The sequence below is a fragment of the Colossoma macropomum genome, unplaced genomic scaffold (assembly GCF_904425465.1).
Source record: "Colossoma macropomum unplaced genomic scaffold, Colossoma_macropomum, whole genome shotgun sequence".
Lineage (NCBI taxonomy): Eukaryota > Metazoa > Chordata > Actinopteri > Characiformes > Serrasalmidae > Colossoma > Colossoma macropomum.
In genome coordinates this window covers 14,196,210-14,215,988 of record NW_023494800.1, presented here as the reverse complement: position 1 = coordinate 14,215,988, position 19,779 = coordinate 14,196,210, and the positions used below count along the sequence as shown (strand labels likewise).

The following is a 19,779-nucleotide window of genomic DNA, read 5'->3' as shown; positions in this document are numbered from 1 at the left end:
CCAGCCTGGAGAGGGACACAGGGATAAGTATAGACTAAACATAATGATTCCAGATGGTACTGGTTGTGAGTAAGGACATCAGGTCCACAGCGTTTGTAAAAAGCTGTGACACCCTCTCTGCAGGTGGCACGGCCCCAGCTCAGTGGGAGGACATCACTGGCACAACCAAGCTAATGTACTCCAACAACTGTGCCAACTTCACCACCAATGTGTCAGCAAGGTGAGAGACTCTAACAAACAATAAATCTCTTTACCAACACACACTGCGAGTTATGCAGTAAATTTCTTATAAAAACAGATTATATTAAAAAATATTGTGGGTATGGGTGTGTTTGTATACACACACTACTGTTCAAATGTTTGGGCCTTTTAAATATTTTTTTTTGTTTTATGTACAGTAATAAGTTATACTGTGTAGATTCATTATTATAAATATAACTGCTATAAACTAGATACAAAAAGATATTGTAATGTTTTATTTGATATTTATTTATAATAAGAGGTTCTAGTATGATAAATATTGTTTTGTAATTCTCTAATTACAGTTGTCAAGTTATGTGCTTTAAAATTTGATCACCACTTTTATCTAATATTTAGGGAATGATGTACACATTTGAATCAAGTAAACTTAATGCTTTGCTCTTTTGTAAAATTAACTTCCAGAGTGTCTCGTATTTTAACTTAATTTTTATTATTATACAGTTCCATTTATTGTTTTTCAACACATCTAAAATTTCTTAATTTTAACAGGTTTCCCTACTAATTATCTGAAACTTGTGAAGTTGCACAGGACTAGCATATTATAAGTATTTTATACAGTGCTCTGCTACCAAATTGATTTCATTTTATTAAAAAAAATCCTTGCAAACTTTTGGACAGTAGTTTATACATAAAATATGCTCTATAACTTGAGCAGAAGCATCTCTTCTGGCCAAAACAGAGCTGTGTTCTCTCCTGGGGCAACTTATCAACTCAAGCAGTCCTTAATAAAAATAAAATGGAAAAAAAATCTAAGCAAATTAATTTCTTAAACGTAGCGTGTTCATAATATTTTCTTTATTTCTGTATATTTGAGAGACCTAAAAGGCCTCCCACCCATTTCACATATTCTGTCCCTGTCATAGTGCTTAATATCCAAACGTGACCACCAGCCACCACCGCGTCCCTTAGAGCATTGAAGTGACTCTGAGGTCTTTGTGGTCCTGTCTCTGCTCTCAGGTTCTGGCTAGCGGACTGTCCTCGGACAGCAGAGGCTGTGACCTTCGCCAACCTACTGTACCGTGAGCTGATGGCGGTGCCATACATGGCCAAGTTTGTGGTGTTTGCCAAAATGAATGAGGCACGGGAGGGCCGCCTTCGCTGCTACTGCTTGACTGATGACAAGATGGACAAAACCCTGGAGCTGCATGAAAATTTCACAGAGGTGGCACGCAGCAGAGACATTGAGGTCAGCTCTGATAAGTGCAGAAGAGTGTACTTAGGGGTGTTGAGTGCTATTAGTCTATGACCTGTTGTCTTTATAATCCCCATTTATTGCTCTGAGTTGAGTCACTGGAGATTCAGTCTATCTATCTATCTATCTATCTATCTATCTATCTATGTTTTATTACTATAGAACTGCATACATACTGTAAACAGACTTTAAACAAGGTCCTAAAAATGTTAGCAAGCTGTTACTGATTGAAAGTTAGCTGTTGTAGCAACCTGAAAAATTGATAGCTATAAAATAGCTATTTTAATGCCTGGGCTTTGAGGAATTAACAATTTTTTTTTACTTTGCTTATCCTTGCAGTGCTGCACTTTAGACAGACTGTGTTGTCTCTGACCATGTTATATCCAGTAGGATCTCTTGTTGCTGGACAAAAAAGATGGTTTTCAGTCTCCTTACAAAGGCATAACTTGTATTATTAAGTTAAGCTTGTAGTATGAATTACATGATGTATGTTTATCTGGTGGCAGCATTTGCATGTGTATATATTATATGGTTGAGTCACTGCATGATTGCTAGTGTGTCTGACTCACTCTGACTCACTGTTTTCCCCTCTCGTCCCTTTCCTTTGCTCTTTTTCTTTACCCACAGGTAATGGAGGGGATGCCATTGCACTTAGAATGTTCTGGAAACCTGGTGCCAGTGAGGAAGGCCACCCAGCAACCTCGTACTTTCAGTTTCCAGGCCTTCAGAGACAACAGACTACCCGTCTCAGTGAAGGTCCGTTTATGTGCTTCTGTCTGTGTTTGTATGTGGTGTGGGCTGTATGAATTATGTTTATTGCTGGCAACAAGTATTATTATCATCCCAATCTCAGCAAGTCTCTTCTGATCAGTCCACTCTTGTTATACGTCATTGTCATTCAGTATGTGTGTATGTTAGGAGCGTTACCATATGCATGTTCACTTATGCAACAGAGGGGTTGTGAGACAATACAATCGTACGCAAAGGTTTCAGCACCCCTGGTCAAATTACATACTTTGTTGAACTGAAAGTAAGTTAACCATCCTGTGCAGAGAACACATTTAAGTATGACATTTTTTTTGCAAACATTATTGCACAATTTCTGTTTATTTGCTCAGTTTAACAGATTTAACATATTGGAAAAAACAACATAAAATATAAAATGTGCCATAGTTTTTGCACAGGCAACATTTAATATTTTATTTTTTTCCAGCTTAGCAAATAAACAGTAATTGTGCATTAAAATGTGCAGAAGAGTGTTCTCTGTACAAGATTTTCACTTACAAAATCAACAAAACATGTAATTCGGCCAAAAGATGCCCAGAATTTTGCATACAGCTGTATATTTCTATATTGCTATATGAATATTTATGACAGCTGACATACCCATGAATTGACTGTTTGCAAAATAATTACATGCCTCTCAGTTAATCACAATCATTTCTAATCGTCACTTCCTCCATCAGGCAAACAACTCACAAAAGTCTTCAGAACACACCTGCAGTGAGAACAGTAAATTAGTCAGAATTTTTACATTAAGAGATGATGAAACAATGTTGCTGAGGAGTTCAGACTCAATCTATCCTAATTATCTGGAGGTGGTGCTGTTTTAATTTAATTCCTGAAGCTGAAAAAAAAGAATTAAACTTGGTGGAGGAGCACAGCTCAATGGCAAAAATAGGAACAAGCAGTTTCAAGGTAAGTTATTTAGGTTGCTAACACTAATGTATATGTGATACTTTAGCAGCCAAAAGATAAATTAATTTAGGTAGACGGGACTGTACAGTGCTTAAATTAAAACCTTCCATGCAAAGACATAATTTTTTTTGTGTCTTTACATTTGCTAAAAGACCTTGTGTAAAAGATGAGTCCTTCTCAGCATAAAACATTGCACTGACTAGCACCAGTGTTAGCTTTAGCATCATATGGTGCAGCTGTCACTTAAACTCTCACCTTATTGGACACAGAAACCTCACACTTTTTATGTCCAAAGACTGCATTCATATTTTGTTAATTATCAAAACATATCAGCACTGAACATCTTGTAAAGCCTGTTCATTTTAGAATAAAAGAAAATAAAAATAATAATTAAATGCCAATACTAAAGGCCCAGTCAGTTAAATTTTTCCACAGTGATCGATTTCACATCACAGACTTCAGGGACAAATGTATTTTGCATGCAAAATTTCACATCGAATTCAGCTTCTGCTTTGAATTAACATCCTTTGCCAATAGTGCTGCTGTTTGCCTGAGTTGACCTCTGAAGTGGCAGCCGTTCATAGAACATCTGTGAACCTCCAAAACAGAGGAAATGCCAGTTTAATCAGTGTCTAGGCACAAGCCATACCAAACTTTACTTTTGAGGTTTTATTGTTTGTTTTAGGCAAGTTAGCCAGCTTGCTAACTGTGATGTTAGCTAACTGCAGTTGCACAAGTCACCCCACTGCCACCACCCATGCCAGTTTTCTAAATTCTTTTGGTATGATTCAGTGTGCTGTTGCAAGTAAGTTATTAGATATAATTTTGTTCATTTTAGTGTTGTTACTATTTATGGTTAGCAAGTTAGCGAGCTTAGTAACTGCACCAACATGGAGAATTTTTTTTGTCGCCATTCTTCCAGTCTAGCAAACTGTAAAAGTCTAGTGTGACTGTGGCTTTAGGAGGTTGTGGGAGCCCCTTTTCTTTTTACTTCTGTAAAATGTATCAAATCATGGTGCAAAAAGCACAATACATATCTTGTCATGAAATTTGTGTGGTTACACCCCTAGTGTATGTGTGTTTGTACGTGTGTGCTCAAGTGTGTGTATATGCGTTTATGATTGTCACCATCGTCCAGTGTCAAAGCCCTTCTTCATAGTCCATCCGACCTCCTCTCCAGCTTCATCCTCTGTCTGTGTTCATTTGTGTGTGTCAGTGGGCCTTACTGTCTGCCTAGTCTCAGCCCAGCTGCTTCCTGTGGTACCTTTGGCCTCTGTGGTGCAGTGACTCAGTAGCTGTAACTATTCTCTTGGTGTCTTGAGCATGCCCTTTAAAACTTCCACCTTCTTGCCTGCCTGCGTACCTTTCTGCCTGCCTGTCTGTATGTCTGTCTCACTGTCTCTCTCTCTCTCTCTCTCACGGTCACTCTCTTACTGTCTGATCTCACAGACGACAAGGTAAATGTGAAGGTAAATCTCTCTCTCTCGCCTGCCTACGGACTGCTTCCATCCCCTCCTCCCCCGTCTACCTGTATGACTCACAACAAGGCCGCAAACCTGTCTAATGCTCTTTATTACTCTCTCTGTCTCTCTCTCTCACTCTTTTCCCCCCTCTCTCTCACTGTTTCACCCACTTCACATCCTTTTGGGTCCCCTTTCTTGTTCTAATTTGACCCCACTTCATGTTACCCTCTATTCATTCACCCTGATTGCCCTCCCCTCCTCTGTTTATCCTCCTGCTCCCTCTCTCTCCATCTGTTCCTCTCCCTCTCCCCCTCTTTTGGCCTCTCAGGTGAGAGACAGCAATAAGGATGCCACTGGGTTCTTGTCTTTCCTCCGCAAGTCCACCAAATATGAGGAAACGCAGCATGTGCTGTGCAATCTCAACATCACCATGCCTCCCTGTGTTAAGGTACTGTTTATTGATCTCCTATAGACCTCTGACATTTTGTCATCACTTTGTAGTTTTCCATGAGACATTGAGTTCGAACACCATAAAATATCCCAAAAACTGTTTAGAAGAATGGTGAAGATCTCATGCAGAGATGCACAGTGCTGCTCACTGACAAACCCACTCTCTTGGATTCTGCAGCAGTCACTCCTAGACACTCCTGATTCCTTGCACTCTTAATTATTTATGTCCTGTACATCTAGCATCTTTATATCCACTCGATTTAGCTGTGATCTAATTTACAACTCCAGTGCTGCCGTTAATGACACCATCATCAAGTTGCTCAGCCGTGTAAAACAGATTAAATCATGTTTTCCACCATGCAGAATTCTGTTCAAGTGGCCACTATGTTATGATTAATGTTTGAAGGTTAGGCCAACAAGACTGTTGACTTGGTCCCCAATAAGATAAACTGATTATTAGGTCTTATTAGGCCTTATCACATTTCATTTCGACGGTCCAAACAGTGACTAATTTTATTCAAAAAAAGTGATAAAAATAAAAATCTGATGCAAGCAAATACTCCTTATGAATGAGAATAAGCTCATTTATCATGCAGCATGCTGGTTGATCTAAAATGTTTTAAAAGACCAACAGCTGAAAGCCATTTCAAAAGCCCAGATTTTCTCTTTTTTATTCATTTATTATTTTTCCCACAGCACATCCTGGTGCTATTCTTAGCAAAAAAAAAGCACAATAGGCTGTCTCAGTGTGGCAAAATAGTCCTTGTCTCTGTAGTCTGCTAAAAGGAAATTATTTGCTTTGTCAGGGAAATAGTGTTCATGTTCATGTCCCTCAGCTCTTAAAGACTCCTTATACTCAAAACATGCTTTTTAAATGTTCAGCTCCTCTTCGGTGGCTTATTATGATTATATATATATATATATATATATATATATAATATAGAAATATAGAGCAAAAAGAGAGAAAGACGCTAAGATAGATAAAACAGAGACAGAGAGAGCAAGAGAAAGAGAGGCATAAAGAGGAGAGATCTCAACGGATACATAATGTCAAGAAGCCGTTACTGAGAAAAGGAAATAGACAAAAAAAGAAGAATTTGCAGCTCAAATAAAGAAGCTGCTGGTGTGGACTGTCTGTGTTCGGGATTACTTGGATCGTGAGAAGCTAAAAAATACAACCCATTTTGGAGGTGAACTTTGGAGGTGTAGTAAAATTTTCCTGCAGATTTCTTTGAAAAACTGCAAGCAAGTCTACCTAAAAGAATGAAACTTGTAATAAAGGCAAACGGTGGAAACACTAAATACTGACAAATCTGTTATTGTATTTAGTTGTTGAGGCTTCTGTGTAATTTTTGTGTAAAATAATGCTTCAAGTTACACAAATTTGGACATGCCAATAAATCATAAATCCACATTTAAAGTATATGTATGTGTGTGTTGTGCTCTATAACTTAGGTGGTGGGAAGTGAAGACCGTAGGCGGACTCTTACGCCACTGGCCTTGAGGGAGCGATACAGTGCCCTGAACGAGCCAGGCCTGGGTAAGCCACAGTGCACCCATGCTGTGGGAGAAGAAGGGGGCTCTCTGAATGCTCTATTCCCATCCCTGCTTTTATAGTTCCCCATTCTACTGAACTCGTGCATGGCTCTGACTGAGCTCTGGATGCTAAATGCTAGCCTGAACGCCCCACTCTGCCATGCAGTGCTGTGGGCCAGTGCTGAATTGGCGCTCTGATGAAGAGTCTCCATAATCACAGGCAGCTCCATGGGGTCAAAGCATCCCTGCGTCCACAGAGAGAATGAGCAGTAATGTAGTGCATGCTGCAGAATCTGATATGGTCTTAGTGCAAATCCTATTAGCATGGCAAGCTCAAGCACTGAGAATGAGCTCCAGCAGAGAAAGGGCTGCAACGTTGCCCGCTGTAAAGGAGCTGAAGTTGGGGAAGGGTAATGAAAACGTATGGTTGATTAGGGGGTTATATCATGGCAGCCTAAAGTGTTTTTGAAGCAGATCAAGCCAAGAGCTAATGCAGGGCAGACATTGGTCATGATTTGGTAAGTATGGACAGCATTGCAATCATCACAATCAAACAGGATCTAAGCCTACCTGAGCCTATTTTAATGCTGTTCTGGATGGATTGATATCTATTTACTATTACCATAACTGTGGGAATCCATCCACACTACTCATGTAAGCCATGATTTGCATCACAAGAATCACAAAGCCTGATTTGGCTGAAACCATTGTCTCCAATGAGTTAACGTGTGATTCTGTTTAGCTTTTATTTTTTATATTCAATTATAAATAAATAAATATGCATACATTATGATGCAATATATGCAATATATGTTATCATACATATCATTTACATAATACAATATTAAAGGGGCAGTTTGGCCTAAAATGAGTTTAATTCACAATTGTATATCATTAGGTTCTTGGGTATCCAGATAACCAAGTTGCTACTCATCTGATGATTTTTTTTTTTTTTTGAGGAATCAATTTCCTACATTGTAATGTTGATTTGCAGATAGTTACTACGGTGATATGGCTGCAGTTTGATATTTAGCTTCTTGGCAGTAACATTAGTTGTCTGGTTTCCTTCGGTATTTTTCAGCTACTGAAAGAAAACCCAAACAGTTCAAAACAGCTTGCCTCCCCCCAAAATCCACCCAAAGGAAGTTTAAATTGAAAAAAGCGCACATTATTTGATTCAAAATTGTACACTGGTTCTACAAAAATAAAATATATTATCAATACAGTTTTTTCTTTCAGTTTACTCACTTTTGGCAAGAATTGAGTTGATGTAATATATTTTACTCATGTGGAACTGATGTACACATTCAATCAGCAAACTATTTTTTTCAGTGTAGTTTTTCAAAAACTTGTTGTAGGATGCAAATGAGCCTGTTTACAACAGACGTAGCGATTTTTTTAGTTTTGGCCAAAGTGTCCCTTAAAATTTTGGGAGGTGTGTTTTATATAATTCAGAAAAAATAATGATGTGTATATTATAAAATGTTCCTTTGTAATTATGTATTTGTTTTACATAAATGTTAAGGTAACAGTTGATAAAAATGAAGACACAACATATGTTTTTGCAGTATTTGTTCTAACATGTTTTGTCTTCGTAGTTACTGTGAACACCATTGAGAGGACAGAGCTGAAAATCACGCTGATTGCTGAGCAGCTGGGCTTAAGCTGGACTGGTATGAGCTCTATATAGCTCTGAGTGTGTGTGCAAATAACTTGCAGGTGTATGTTACATCTATACTGTTTGTTTGCTCTGTCTGTCTTGCTAGTCTGTCTCTCCAGAATCTCTTACCTCTTTTTCTGCTCTTTCAGAGTTGGCCAGAGAGCTGCAGTTTGGTGTTGATGACATTAATAGAATACGAGTAGAAAACCCCAACTCCCTCCTTGACCAAAGCTCAGCTCTACTAAACCTGTGGGCCAGCCGGGAGGGCAAGATGGCCAAAAGTGAGCCTCCCTCATTAACCTAATTTTCTCCCTAAAGTTCCCTGGAACATTTTATTTGCTAGTTAAAATGTTCTAGGAATAACAAGAAGTTATTAAATGATAAATATAATGCTGGACTTATCTATGTGTATAGATTTCTATTCTATTTGCATACAATAATCTAATTCTGTAATTTATCTGCTTTGAGATTTAATCATCACTTTGAAATATGAGGCATTTGGGATGTTAATTTTGCCGTAACTTCATTCTCAGTGCTATAGAGTTTTCTCTACTGCTAAGTTTATTATTCTACACAGCTAAAGTTTCTTGATATTTTTACAGCTTCTTATCTTTCTAATTATTTGAAACCTGCACAGGAGTTGCACAGGACTGACATATTAGGATCATTGACAATCAAATTGGATTTGTATTATTAAAAACATTGATTTCAAACTTTTAAATGGTATCTTTTTCCATTTACATAATGCATGCGATTGTACTTGTGAGTGTAAACCTGATGACCCTTTCACCATAGTGGAGAACTTGTATGGAGCATTGAAGAACATCGACCGGTCAGACATTGTGAAGTCTCTAGAGGCTCAGGCTCCACAGGCTGTACCGGAGGCTGGAGAGGAGGGGGCCTGCAGGCTGGCTGAGCGCGACTCCACCATGCTGTCTCCCAGTGTGATTAATGGTAAGAATGGGTTGCACCTTGAGGTGATTTTTAGATGATTCACCGCTGCAGGGTTTATAATAGCTATTGTGACGTGGCAACTAGTGTTCCATGGTCCTCTTTCAAAACCAAATGACCAGAAAGCATGCACTGAAGCAGATATCTGCACAAGTGCTCATGTCAAAAACATAGAGCTAAAGCATGAAAAGAATTTTGTATAGGAAGGGCTGCAGTGTAGGAATGTTTCTCAATGCTCTGACTAGTCAGAATGCTCACAAATAAAATGAGAATTCAGTAATATTGTCCTTGGCTGTTTTTACAGGAAATTCACCGTTACATTCTCCATCAGCAAATGCATTCTGTCTTAGCAACTGTCAGACAAGCTTTACAGAATGTTGGCAAAGATCCCAGTCAGCTAAAAGAGAAATTGTAGCATCCAGTCAGAACACGCCTAAATTTAGTGTGCAGTACTTTTAAATTAAATTTTTGTTTTTTATTTTTTATAATTTTTGTTTGTTTTTTAGTGTAATGAAGTTCACATTAGTATGGCAGCAAAGTAATCATTGTCCGGTAATTATAACAACATAGTCCAACTTGAGAGTATAGCATTTAAAACTAAAGACTCAATGCTGTATAACAACTCTGGTAGTAGATAGTGATCCCCAGGAGGAAATTTGGGTATTACAGTAGCCGAAGAACACAGATTGAAATACACCAAATTACATATACTACACATATTTACACACACACACAATACAGATCATCAATGCACAAACAAGACAAGAGCAGAAACACAACATTGACTAAAACATTCACACACAGTGGTGTGTGGGTCGTGAGGTATTTAGTTAATGTGGAAGAACATTAAAATAAGGGAAAAATATTAAAGTGACTCATTATTTGTTTGTAGACATCATCATATTGTTCGTTCTGAGAGACATGATGAGGTCACACACTTTGAGGATGTATTGTGGAGACTGGTGTTAATCAGCCAAAAAGATCCCTAATAGCACCTCTCAGAACATCTGGATGGAATGGGTCAGTGACTGAAGGTGCTTCTTTATATTATGGCATGGAGTGGAGTTGTTCAAAATGTGCAAAATAGCACTGTCCATTCAGGCCATTAAGCTAAAGAACCTTTAGGCCAAACTTAAGAATTTGTGGCCACAGTAATAGAAACATGGTTGTCAAATACACCGATCGACCTCTGCATTAAGTATACCTACCTTGTATCTACGCTCTTTGTCGATTTTATCAGCTCCACTTACCATATAGGTGCACTTTGTAGTTCTTCAAATACAGACTGTAGTCCATTTCTCTGTATAATTTGTTAGCTCCTTTTTCACCCTGTTCTTCAATGGTCAGAACCCTCACAGGACCAACATAAAGCAGGTATTATTTGGGTGGTGGATCATTCTCAGCACTGCAATGACACTGAAGTGGTGGTGGTTTGTTAGTGTGTGTTTTTCTGGTGTGAATTGATCTGACACAGCAGTGCTGCTAGTGTTTTTAAACCCTGTGTCTACCTACTGTCCACTCTATTAGACACACCTACCTTGTTGATGCGCCTTGTAGATAGCTCATCTATTGCTGCAAAGTTTGTGTTAGTCCTCTAGTCCTTCATCAGTGGTCACAGGATGCTGTTAACTGGATGTTTTTAGTTGGTGGACTTTTCTCAGTCCAGCAGTGACACTGAGGGTTTTAAAAACTCCAGCAGCACTGCTGCGTCTCATCCTCGCATACCAGCAAAACACACTGACAAAACCAATTAATTAACAGTAAAAGTATGTTTTCTCAGTTTTGGTAAACATTTGTAAAATTACATTCATTTAATTTCTTAGAAATGTTGCTTTTTGCTGTAATTCAACAGTTTAACCAGTTCAACTGGCTATTATATTATGATATGTACATAATATATGATAATATATTATCATATATTATAATATGACATAATATTTTACCATAATAATAACAATAACAACCATTAAGATAAATGCAAATGTGTCTAAAATAAAGGTGATAATTACATGCATTTCACCTTTTTTTAAAATGGGTGTTGACCATTACATTTAATGGTACTTTGACAGTTAATTTTATTTATTTATTTATTTTTTACAGTGTGGCCAAAATGTAAAATGTTGTGCCCAGGGACACTGGGCAATAAGCAGTGTCTACTCCTTGCCTCCATTGAGTCCGGACATTGAGTTCTGTGGTGGTACTGGCTTTTCTAATTAGTTTATTAAGGCTGTTTCCTTCCCCTGCAGTGGTGGTGCTCCTTCAACAGATCACAGCATAGAATAGAACGTTGGCTACTTCAGACTGATAGAGTAACCTGAGTAGCATGCTGCGCACATTTCTCATTAGGTTGATTGGGATTTTTAGCCAGCATTCTTTGAAGTTGGCCAAACCTAGCAAGAGGAGATGTGAAGGAATGCATTTGTGGGCTGAGCATGGTCAGGTTTTCAGAGGAATGTAAAATGTAAAATATAATGGGCGTCCCAGCCAGTATATGTCATGATCATAAGGTAGAAACATTTAACCCATGGGAAATTTCCATTACATGTGTTTGGATATGTGACGATAAGGAGTGTGAAAACTTGCATGCATGAAAGAGTCACTAACCCAAAGAACTCTCCCTCTCAAAGGAGCATACAGTAGGCCTCCAAAATTATTCCTGTACCTGCCCCTCTCTTTCTCTCTCTCTTTGTATCTACTGACATGTCATTTGCAGCCCAGCCGCCCTACTATTCCTCCTCACAGCTCTCCTCCTCGACCTCTGACCTCATAACAACCTCATGTTGACCTCCTCTGGGCCTCCTGCCTCCTCTCATCTTAGTTTTTGCTTTTCTCTCTTGGTCCTGTTTTGTGGAAAAGGGCCTTTTCTCTCCACCTGTGACGTACTTGCTGTGTCTGTGTGCATGTGCATGCTGCTTGGTTTGCTATTTTCTTGTCTTGCTATGGGAGACCATGTGTTTGCAGGGAAGCACCAGCACAAATAAAAAGGTCTTTTTATTTTTTTTGTTCACCCCCCCCCCACAATAACAAACTTGTGTATGCATGGCATGCTTTCTATGTACAATTTTCCAGTTTCCGGTTTGGTGGCATTGTTTGAATTTGGATTTCTGTATATTGACTGTTCTAACAATTGGTAAACATTTTGATGTGGTTTTGACAAATTCTGCCATTGCTGTACCCTCAAAACTACCCTACATAACTCTCAAAAAATGTCTCTGTGACTGTATCATGTTACAGAAGTGTTTTTAGAACGTTATGTCAACTGATGTATTAGTGACTAATGATGTGGGAAAGGAAGGTGTTTGTGTGTGTGTGTGTGTGTGTGTGTGTGTATGTGTGTGTGCTGGACCTTTATTTGTGTGACACAGTTTTCAAAAGCAGGGTACAGCGGCTAATGTTATTGGGCTGAAATCACAAGATCACTGAATGCTGTAACCAGTAGTGACCCCTTGTGGCAAAAATGAAAATTACATAACTAGTACTGAATTGTGATTGGATATTTTTAGCAGTGTTGGGTCAGTAATCTATTTCAGAAAAGTAATCTATAACAAATTACTAATAACCTCTCTTGTTTCTGGAAAAAAGTAATCTCACTACTCATTAATTTACCTTTACATTACTCTATATAACACCCAAACGCATCTGTACCAACTGAGAAGTTTTCAGTCATTTGTTTAGGAAGAAATGAAACAGAGCTTTTAAACAATATTTAAAAGCCTTGTCACTATCTCTGCCTTAAACAAGACACATCTATTTATACTTTTATTAAAAAAAAACGAAGAAAATAATGAATTAAAATAATGAATGCCTAATCCTTTTTATAACCTAGAAATTAGCTAGTAGAAATAGTCCAGAAAGAGCTGCTTCAGAATAAAATCCCTGTGAATAAATTGTAAAGCTTACAGAGCTGTTTCTGAATGAAAATCAAGTTCGGCTTAATGGTTGGGCAATATGGCAAAAATATAACAACACTACTTCAGGACATTTTCACTATACACAATACATATCACAGTATTTTTTGTTTTTCTTATGTTTCGTAAGTTGGACTGGACCAAAAAAGTAGGCAGTGTGGCCAGTAGTGCCATACTGAAAAATAAGTACAATGAATTTGTGCAGCATTTTATCAAATTCACTTCAAGCAATGCTGCATTAAGTTCAGTTAAACAGGACTAGTTATGCTTACTAGGAAACATGTAGTTGGTCAGTTCTCTAAGATGTAATTTATCATGATAATGATAAAATATCATTATGTTGCCTGCCCCTAGTTCAGCACAGGGATCTTTATCCATCAGGTTCATATTAGCAGGGTTAGACAGATAGACAGACAAATTAGACTGAGTTTACAATGCAGGTTCCATATGTGCGCACAAATTACATGCAAGGTCCGTCATGGATAATTTACATGTTCTTTCAGAGAAAAATAAGTAACGAAGTAGCATAATTCTTATTAAATCAGTCACTGTGGTGTGATTGCAAGAATTGAAACAGTATTGCATTACACTGCTTAATTCCATGAAAAGTAATCACATTACTGTGTTACCCCCAACACTGGTTGCTTGTTTACTAAACATCCAAATACTGTGACTTGTGAGTACAGCCGTTGTGTGTACGTGAGTGTGTGTGTAGTGTAAACTGCAAGTTGAAGGATTTTAACATTAACATCTGTTTATTATCTTTACCAGTGGTGTGCTTTGTGTGTGTGTATCGATAGTGTTCATAAGCTCATAATTATGTTATGTTTGTGCGTGTTTCTGTATCTAATGACTAGTAATTTGGGTGTATACTGACACATCTCAGTACATTGATATGTTCACCTCATATCCATAGTGGTGTTGTGTGCCTGTGTGTTGTGTTTATTGAGTATTTGAGTGAACATTGATTCTTTCGCCTCACAATCCGCAGCGCTTCTTGCTCACCTGTGTGTGCTCATAACAGGAGGCACAGTGAAGGTCTTTGAAAACTCTCTCATGCTTCTCATGCTTTTCATTCTTCCTGCTTTACTTTTATTTCTGCTCACATACACTCTCAGCATTTCATCTATGTTTCCGTACCATTTCTGTTGGCTTAACAAACTGCAGAGTAGTAAGAGTCATTTGGCATTTACTATATTTACATAATTCCAAGTCAAAGGACAAGAGGACACAGAACTTTATAAACAAATGTTACACTGGAAAGAAATTGTGGGAAATTTTTTTGGCCTGAGACCTTTGAAGGAGCTCCTCTAAGCAGAGGCTCTGAGGCTCTTTTACAGCTAAGGGAGCAGAAACAGCAAAGGCAACATTTTACCTTTATCTTACATCTGAATGTACTACATAGGGTACATTCATTTGCAAAAGTCAGAGACTAACATTCATTTATTTAATTTCCAGTCAAAATGGGCATTAAATAGAAGTTATTGATTTTTTCAGGAGATATTTCTGAGGCGATTAGACATAAGACAAAACTACTTGCATAAGGAAGGGAAAAGTCAAAGGAATACAAGTGAAAAAAATGAAGTTCTGAGAAGATATTAAAAATATTACTCACAACAACCTTGCAATACCTAGCAGACCACCAAATCTGTCACCATCAGATAAACAGAATGTAAAGCTTTCGTCTTTGAGAGATAAAATGAGGAGGAGAAATTCAAGCTTCACCGAAAAAATCCTTTAGGTGTTTCTGTCCATCCTTGCGCTGTGAGAAGACAACTCAATGCTAAGGGTCTGAAAAGGATGTGTAGCTGTCAAGAAACCATTACTGAGAAAATGAAATAGACAAAAAAGAAGACAATTTGCAAATAAAACAAAGAAGCTGCTGGTGACAGAACAATGGACTGTCCACTCCAGAGTCCAGACCTCAACATCACTGAAGGTGTTTAGGATTACTTGGATCGCAGAGAAGCAGAACATGCAACCAACTTCTAACACTGAACTTTGGAGGTATGGAAAAATATCCCTGCAGGTTTTTGAAAAATCTTTGAAAAACTGAAAGCACATCTACTGAAAAGAATGGAATCTATAAAAAAGGCAAATGGTGGACACACTAAATGCTGAAAAAAAATTATATCAAATTTAGTTTTGATAATTAGGTCATTTTAATTGGAAAATTAAATAAATGAAGGGCGGTCTCTGACTCTCAATACTTGATATAAATCTGAGGTTTACTGTCTGAAAGTTATTTAAAGTAAAACCAACATTGATTTGCAGTGTCTTAGCACTTTTTTTCTATTTTTACTCTTAGCGTTGACATTACGCACAGAAATTTAACATGCATAAATGTTTTCTTAACAAAAAGTGAAATAGGAAAATTGATAATCAGTTTTTTTCTGCCCTAGAAACTCGGTGTGTGTGGAGTTCGTCACTATCCATTTCAAATCAGTGTAGTTCTATATTAAATGTTTAAGATGAAGAATGAATATTGCCCCAGGATTAACACATGCAGTGACCCCACTGAAGCAGTTAATGGTATAAGGTTGCAAGCTGGGAGAATGCTAGATTTTTCGATACTACTGTGTTCTGTTTACGTGAAACAAAGCAGTTTTGCTGTTGTGATGAGAATTACATGTTCAATATAACATATTCATATAACATATTCATATAGCATTTATTTTGTAAACAGAGAGAAGGAGAGAGAGAGAGAGAGTTCTTCTAAAGTCATATGATATAAAAAGGAATTTGAAATATATAAAATATATAACATGTAAAATATATGTTTGCTTGTTTGAGGAGAGAGTTTGGCAGTGTTCAGTTGTGTGTTGTATGTATGAATAATTAATTTTTATGCGTTTCTGCAGAATGCAGGGCCTGCATCCCAAACTGCCCTATCGCACCCTCTCTTAACCCCTCACTGCTAGTCTGCAGGTTTCTAGGAGGTTCTTTGGAGTGAATAGCCAGACTTTCCTTACCTCCACTACACCCTAAAGCACATCATCAGTGTCATAAGACAACCTCGTATCCCAGAAAAAGTAACTTTATATAAGAATAATAAAGCATTCTCACCTCAAATGTAAATGTAAAAAATTTGCTTTTCACATTTTCTGTTGATCCATGTTTCATGAAACATTACTCAGTGGATAGCTGGCATTTTCAAATGGTGTAAAATATATATTTAAAAAAACACTAGAAAAGTGCATTATTTTATTATCATCACGTCAGGCTTAAAGTGAAGACTGAACAATGGAATGGCTGGAATCAGTTATGATAGAAAAAGGAAGAAAAGTATTTTCTAATTTTTTTGGCCAAAATCAAATTCTCAAGCTGTTTTCAAACATACTATTTAAAAATGTATACCGTTTTTATTGCCTGTACTGTTTTATGTATAGCAAACTCATCTCGATCAGTGTTCGTATGGCTTTGCGTATCTAAGAAAGGCTTGTGCTGTTTGGAATAAAAATAAATAAACAAATTGTACATTATCTTGAAACTATATATAGTTTTTGGACAGAGTGTGCGACCTAGACTTGCAGTGAATGCAGGAGTGCACATAAATTTATGTTTGCAGTTACAAACTACATGTACGTGAAGTAAAATGTCTGAAACCATACTACATCTTAGCTGACCAGCTTGGCTCAGATAGCAGACAGGTTAAGATGCTCCATCTGGAACACCGAGAGCGAGGCTTTTATGTTGAAATATTTACTGAAGAATTCACTCAAAACTGCAAAACCAAGAATATGTTATGTGTGTGTCTGACCAGCTTTAAATGTCCTTGTTAATGTAGAGTGGTATTAAATTCAGTGTGGGGAAGTGAAAGTACACCTTGATACAGATGTTATATGCTGATTCCCATAGAGATTCCAGTGAAAATGAACATTACTGGAACCATACAAATAAAAAACAAAGACTTATTTAAAGAAACATGCATTAAATTACAGAAGATCAGATGCTGTGCTCTGCAGAAAACAAAAAGTACATTCTATTCTGAGGCATATCCTTAAGAAGAAGCATCTGCGAAAATCAATGCAGGTCTATGAGGAGCACTTACTTCCTGTAAGTATGAGCCATTGGAGCAGTGGGTTCAGGATTGTGCCTGCATTGTGGAGATTTGAACTCAGGATCTCCTGATGGTAGAGCAAACCCATAGATGATTGTGCCACTTGGGAGCTCCAATTCTGTTTATTTTTAAAGGTAGTTCTGAATTGTACCAAAATAACCAAATCATGGTGAAATTTGAGATTGAAGTAGTTAACGAGGTTTTGTTATGACACACCACAAACCACTTCTGCACTGAGAGAGATTCAGGCCCACCCACACTCCCCTTTTTTCTGTGTGGTGTTAGCGTTGCCTCTTCTGTCTGACCGCTCCCCAGGTTACGGGCTGGTGCAGGAGGAGCTGCTCTCACCGGCCTCCATGCAGTACAGCCTGCCTTCACCACTGGGCGTGGAGCCCTACTGGCAGGAGGTGTCAAGCCTGGAGTGCGCCCCCATTGCCCCCACCGAGGAGGAGGCCATGCTGGAGATGTCGGACGTTCAGGTTTGGCCGGCGGGCGTCAGTCCATCCCTGGTGACCGTGGAGGACTCATCTCTGGACGGCAGCAGCCGGGCAGACGACTCAGAGGCTAACACGCTGAGCCTGCCCTGCAGCAGCTTGGGACGTCCCAGCAGCGGCGCAAGCGGGGCCAGCGGATCTATCATGGAGCTGGAGGAGGAGGAGGAAGAGGAAGAGGAGGTGGATGAAGAGGACATGCAGCACGATCCAGTAGCTGGGGGTGCCATCCCCAAAGCCAACCCTAACGGGCAGGTTGGAGGTCAGAGGTCGGAAGGCAGGAGAGCAGAGGTGGTGGCGGGCTGCAGTATGGCAGGGGGAGCTAGAGGAGGTGCAGGTGGAGGAGGGGCAATTGCAAGCTCAGAGGAAAAGTTTTCTGTTCTTACAGGGCAGCAGATATATGCTCAGCTGTGTGAGAGGACCGGCCTGACCCGAGCACTAGAGCACAACGGAGACAGGTGAGGAAATTCAGCAGCACTGCCCTATGGAGTTTATTTTGGGCCAAGACTTTAAAAATGTCTACAAGCAAAATATTATCAAATTGCAAAATTAAATATGATGCTCATTTTCACTAATATTTTGCCAGTATTTGTTCACTTTTTTCTTTCTTTCCATGGCTGATACGTTTTTTGGAAATCTCAGTTTTGCTTCTGCAGTCCTTCTTTTATTTTGACATCCTTATGAGTGGGTTGGTCTTAGAAGAAGGTATTTACCTTAAATATCTCTTGCTCAGCTGATTTTGGAAGTACTGTGCCTTGGTCACCCTCTCACTGCTCATTTATGGGATTTAGCAGACATTTTAACCCAACCGCAACTTCCATTTTAATCATATTACAGAAGTAAGCACAAGTAGTATTAGGAATCTTGCCAATCTCTGGTCTGTTACCCACTACACCGTACCACTTCACTGTGTGAGATTCTAAAATCTGCCCCAAAAACATAAATTTAACCCTAACCAGCAAATTCTGTCCCAACTCAATCTGTCCTATTACTCCTATAGCAAAAGAGCCAGAACATCTTGTGTACATCTTACCAATTTCCCATCACCTTTAATAAACAAAATATTTTACATAGAATTATGAGCAGTGCGACAATAAATACATTAATGGATTAAGTGGATTATTCAGACTGCATTTTAATGGGCTATATGGTGACACAATGTTTATTTCATTAGAATTTAGAGAAAAAAGAACAGGCAAGCTAGCAAACTGACTAAATGTAGAGCTAGCAACTCTCACACAAACAACAAACAACTAGTTAACTTAAACAACATCACTAACTCAGTAGATATTAAACAACATAGCTATGTACAGAGTAGCCAAAGACTCTAAGCTACCAAGCAACAATAAGATTTGTTGCCTACAGAATCAATATGTCAAACACAAGGCCTGTCGGTCAGGTCAGGCCCACTGCACAATACTATCTGGCCCATACATTTTTTTTTTTTTGATTTTCTACAAATATCAGCCCTTTTCACCATGCAGCACCAATATAAACACTCAGTTCAGCAGCTCAGTAATCAATTGCAAGAATTAATAAACTTGCAGCAAAGAAAAGATGGCAGGTGTCTAGGTCAAACACAAAGATAGGTCTAAAACATTTTTTTGTTAATTGTAATATTTCAAGGTTTACTACAAGTGCCTATGTTTTGCAGTTGATGTTTTGGCGTATTTTGAATAAACAATGGCCACTTCGGGTTATAGCAAAATGTTATTTAAAAATTGAATAAAAACATAGTCATTCTCTGGCCCATAGATTTGTTTTAAATTGAGATTGAGATTTTTAAATTGGCCCTTGTAGTGGTTGAGTTTGACATCCCTCCTGTAGAAAATGAAAGGATCTGATTGTTGTGCCATCTCAGCCTCAAACTGCATGGTCTAAATGATAATGCAAGCTAACAGGTTAACTTTACAAGACATTAGCAGGCTAGCAGTCGCCAAGCTAAGTGCCCGGAAAGTTAACTGCAAAGTACACAAAAATGATAACATCAGCTCACTTTGATCTGCTGAGTTAGTCAAGTAAATCTATATTTCCATAAATAGATTAAATCTGTGAAATAACTGGTGTTGGATATCTATTTAGCTAAGTAAAGCTAATAACTCACAGCTG

The 19,779-nt window shown here is 38.3% G+C and overlaps 1 protein-coding gene across 1 annotated transcript in view; it reads left to right on the top strand.

The window, feature by feature from the left end:
• The window catches only part of ank1b (ankyrin 1, erythrocytic b), a 111,787-nt gene that overhangs the window by 89,542 nt on the left and 2,466 nt on the right, over positions 1-19,779 (top strand). Inside the window, exons 31-39 of the mRNA XM_036587930.1 lie at positions 124-220; positions 1,219-1,447; positions 2,081-2,209; positions 4,943-5,062; positions 6,520-6,604; positions 8,199-8,273; positions 8,410-8,541; positions 9,056-9,214; positions 17,495-18,128. Of these exons, the coding sequence (XP_036443823.1) occupies positions 124-220; positions 1,219-1,447; positions 2,081-2,209; positions 4,943-5,062; positions 6,520-6,604; positions 8,199-8,273; positions 8,410-8,541; positions 9,056-9,214; positions 17,495-18,128 (1,660 nt within the window). The remainder of the gene's footprint in view (positions 1-123; positions 221-1,218; positions 1,448-2,080; positions 2,210-4,942; positions 5,063-6,519; positions 6,605-8,198; positions 8,274-8,409; positions 8,542-9,055; positions 9,215-17,494; positions 18,129-19,779) is intronic.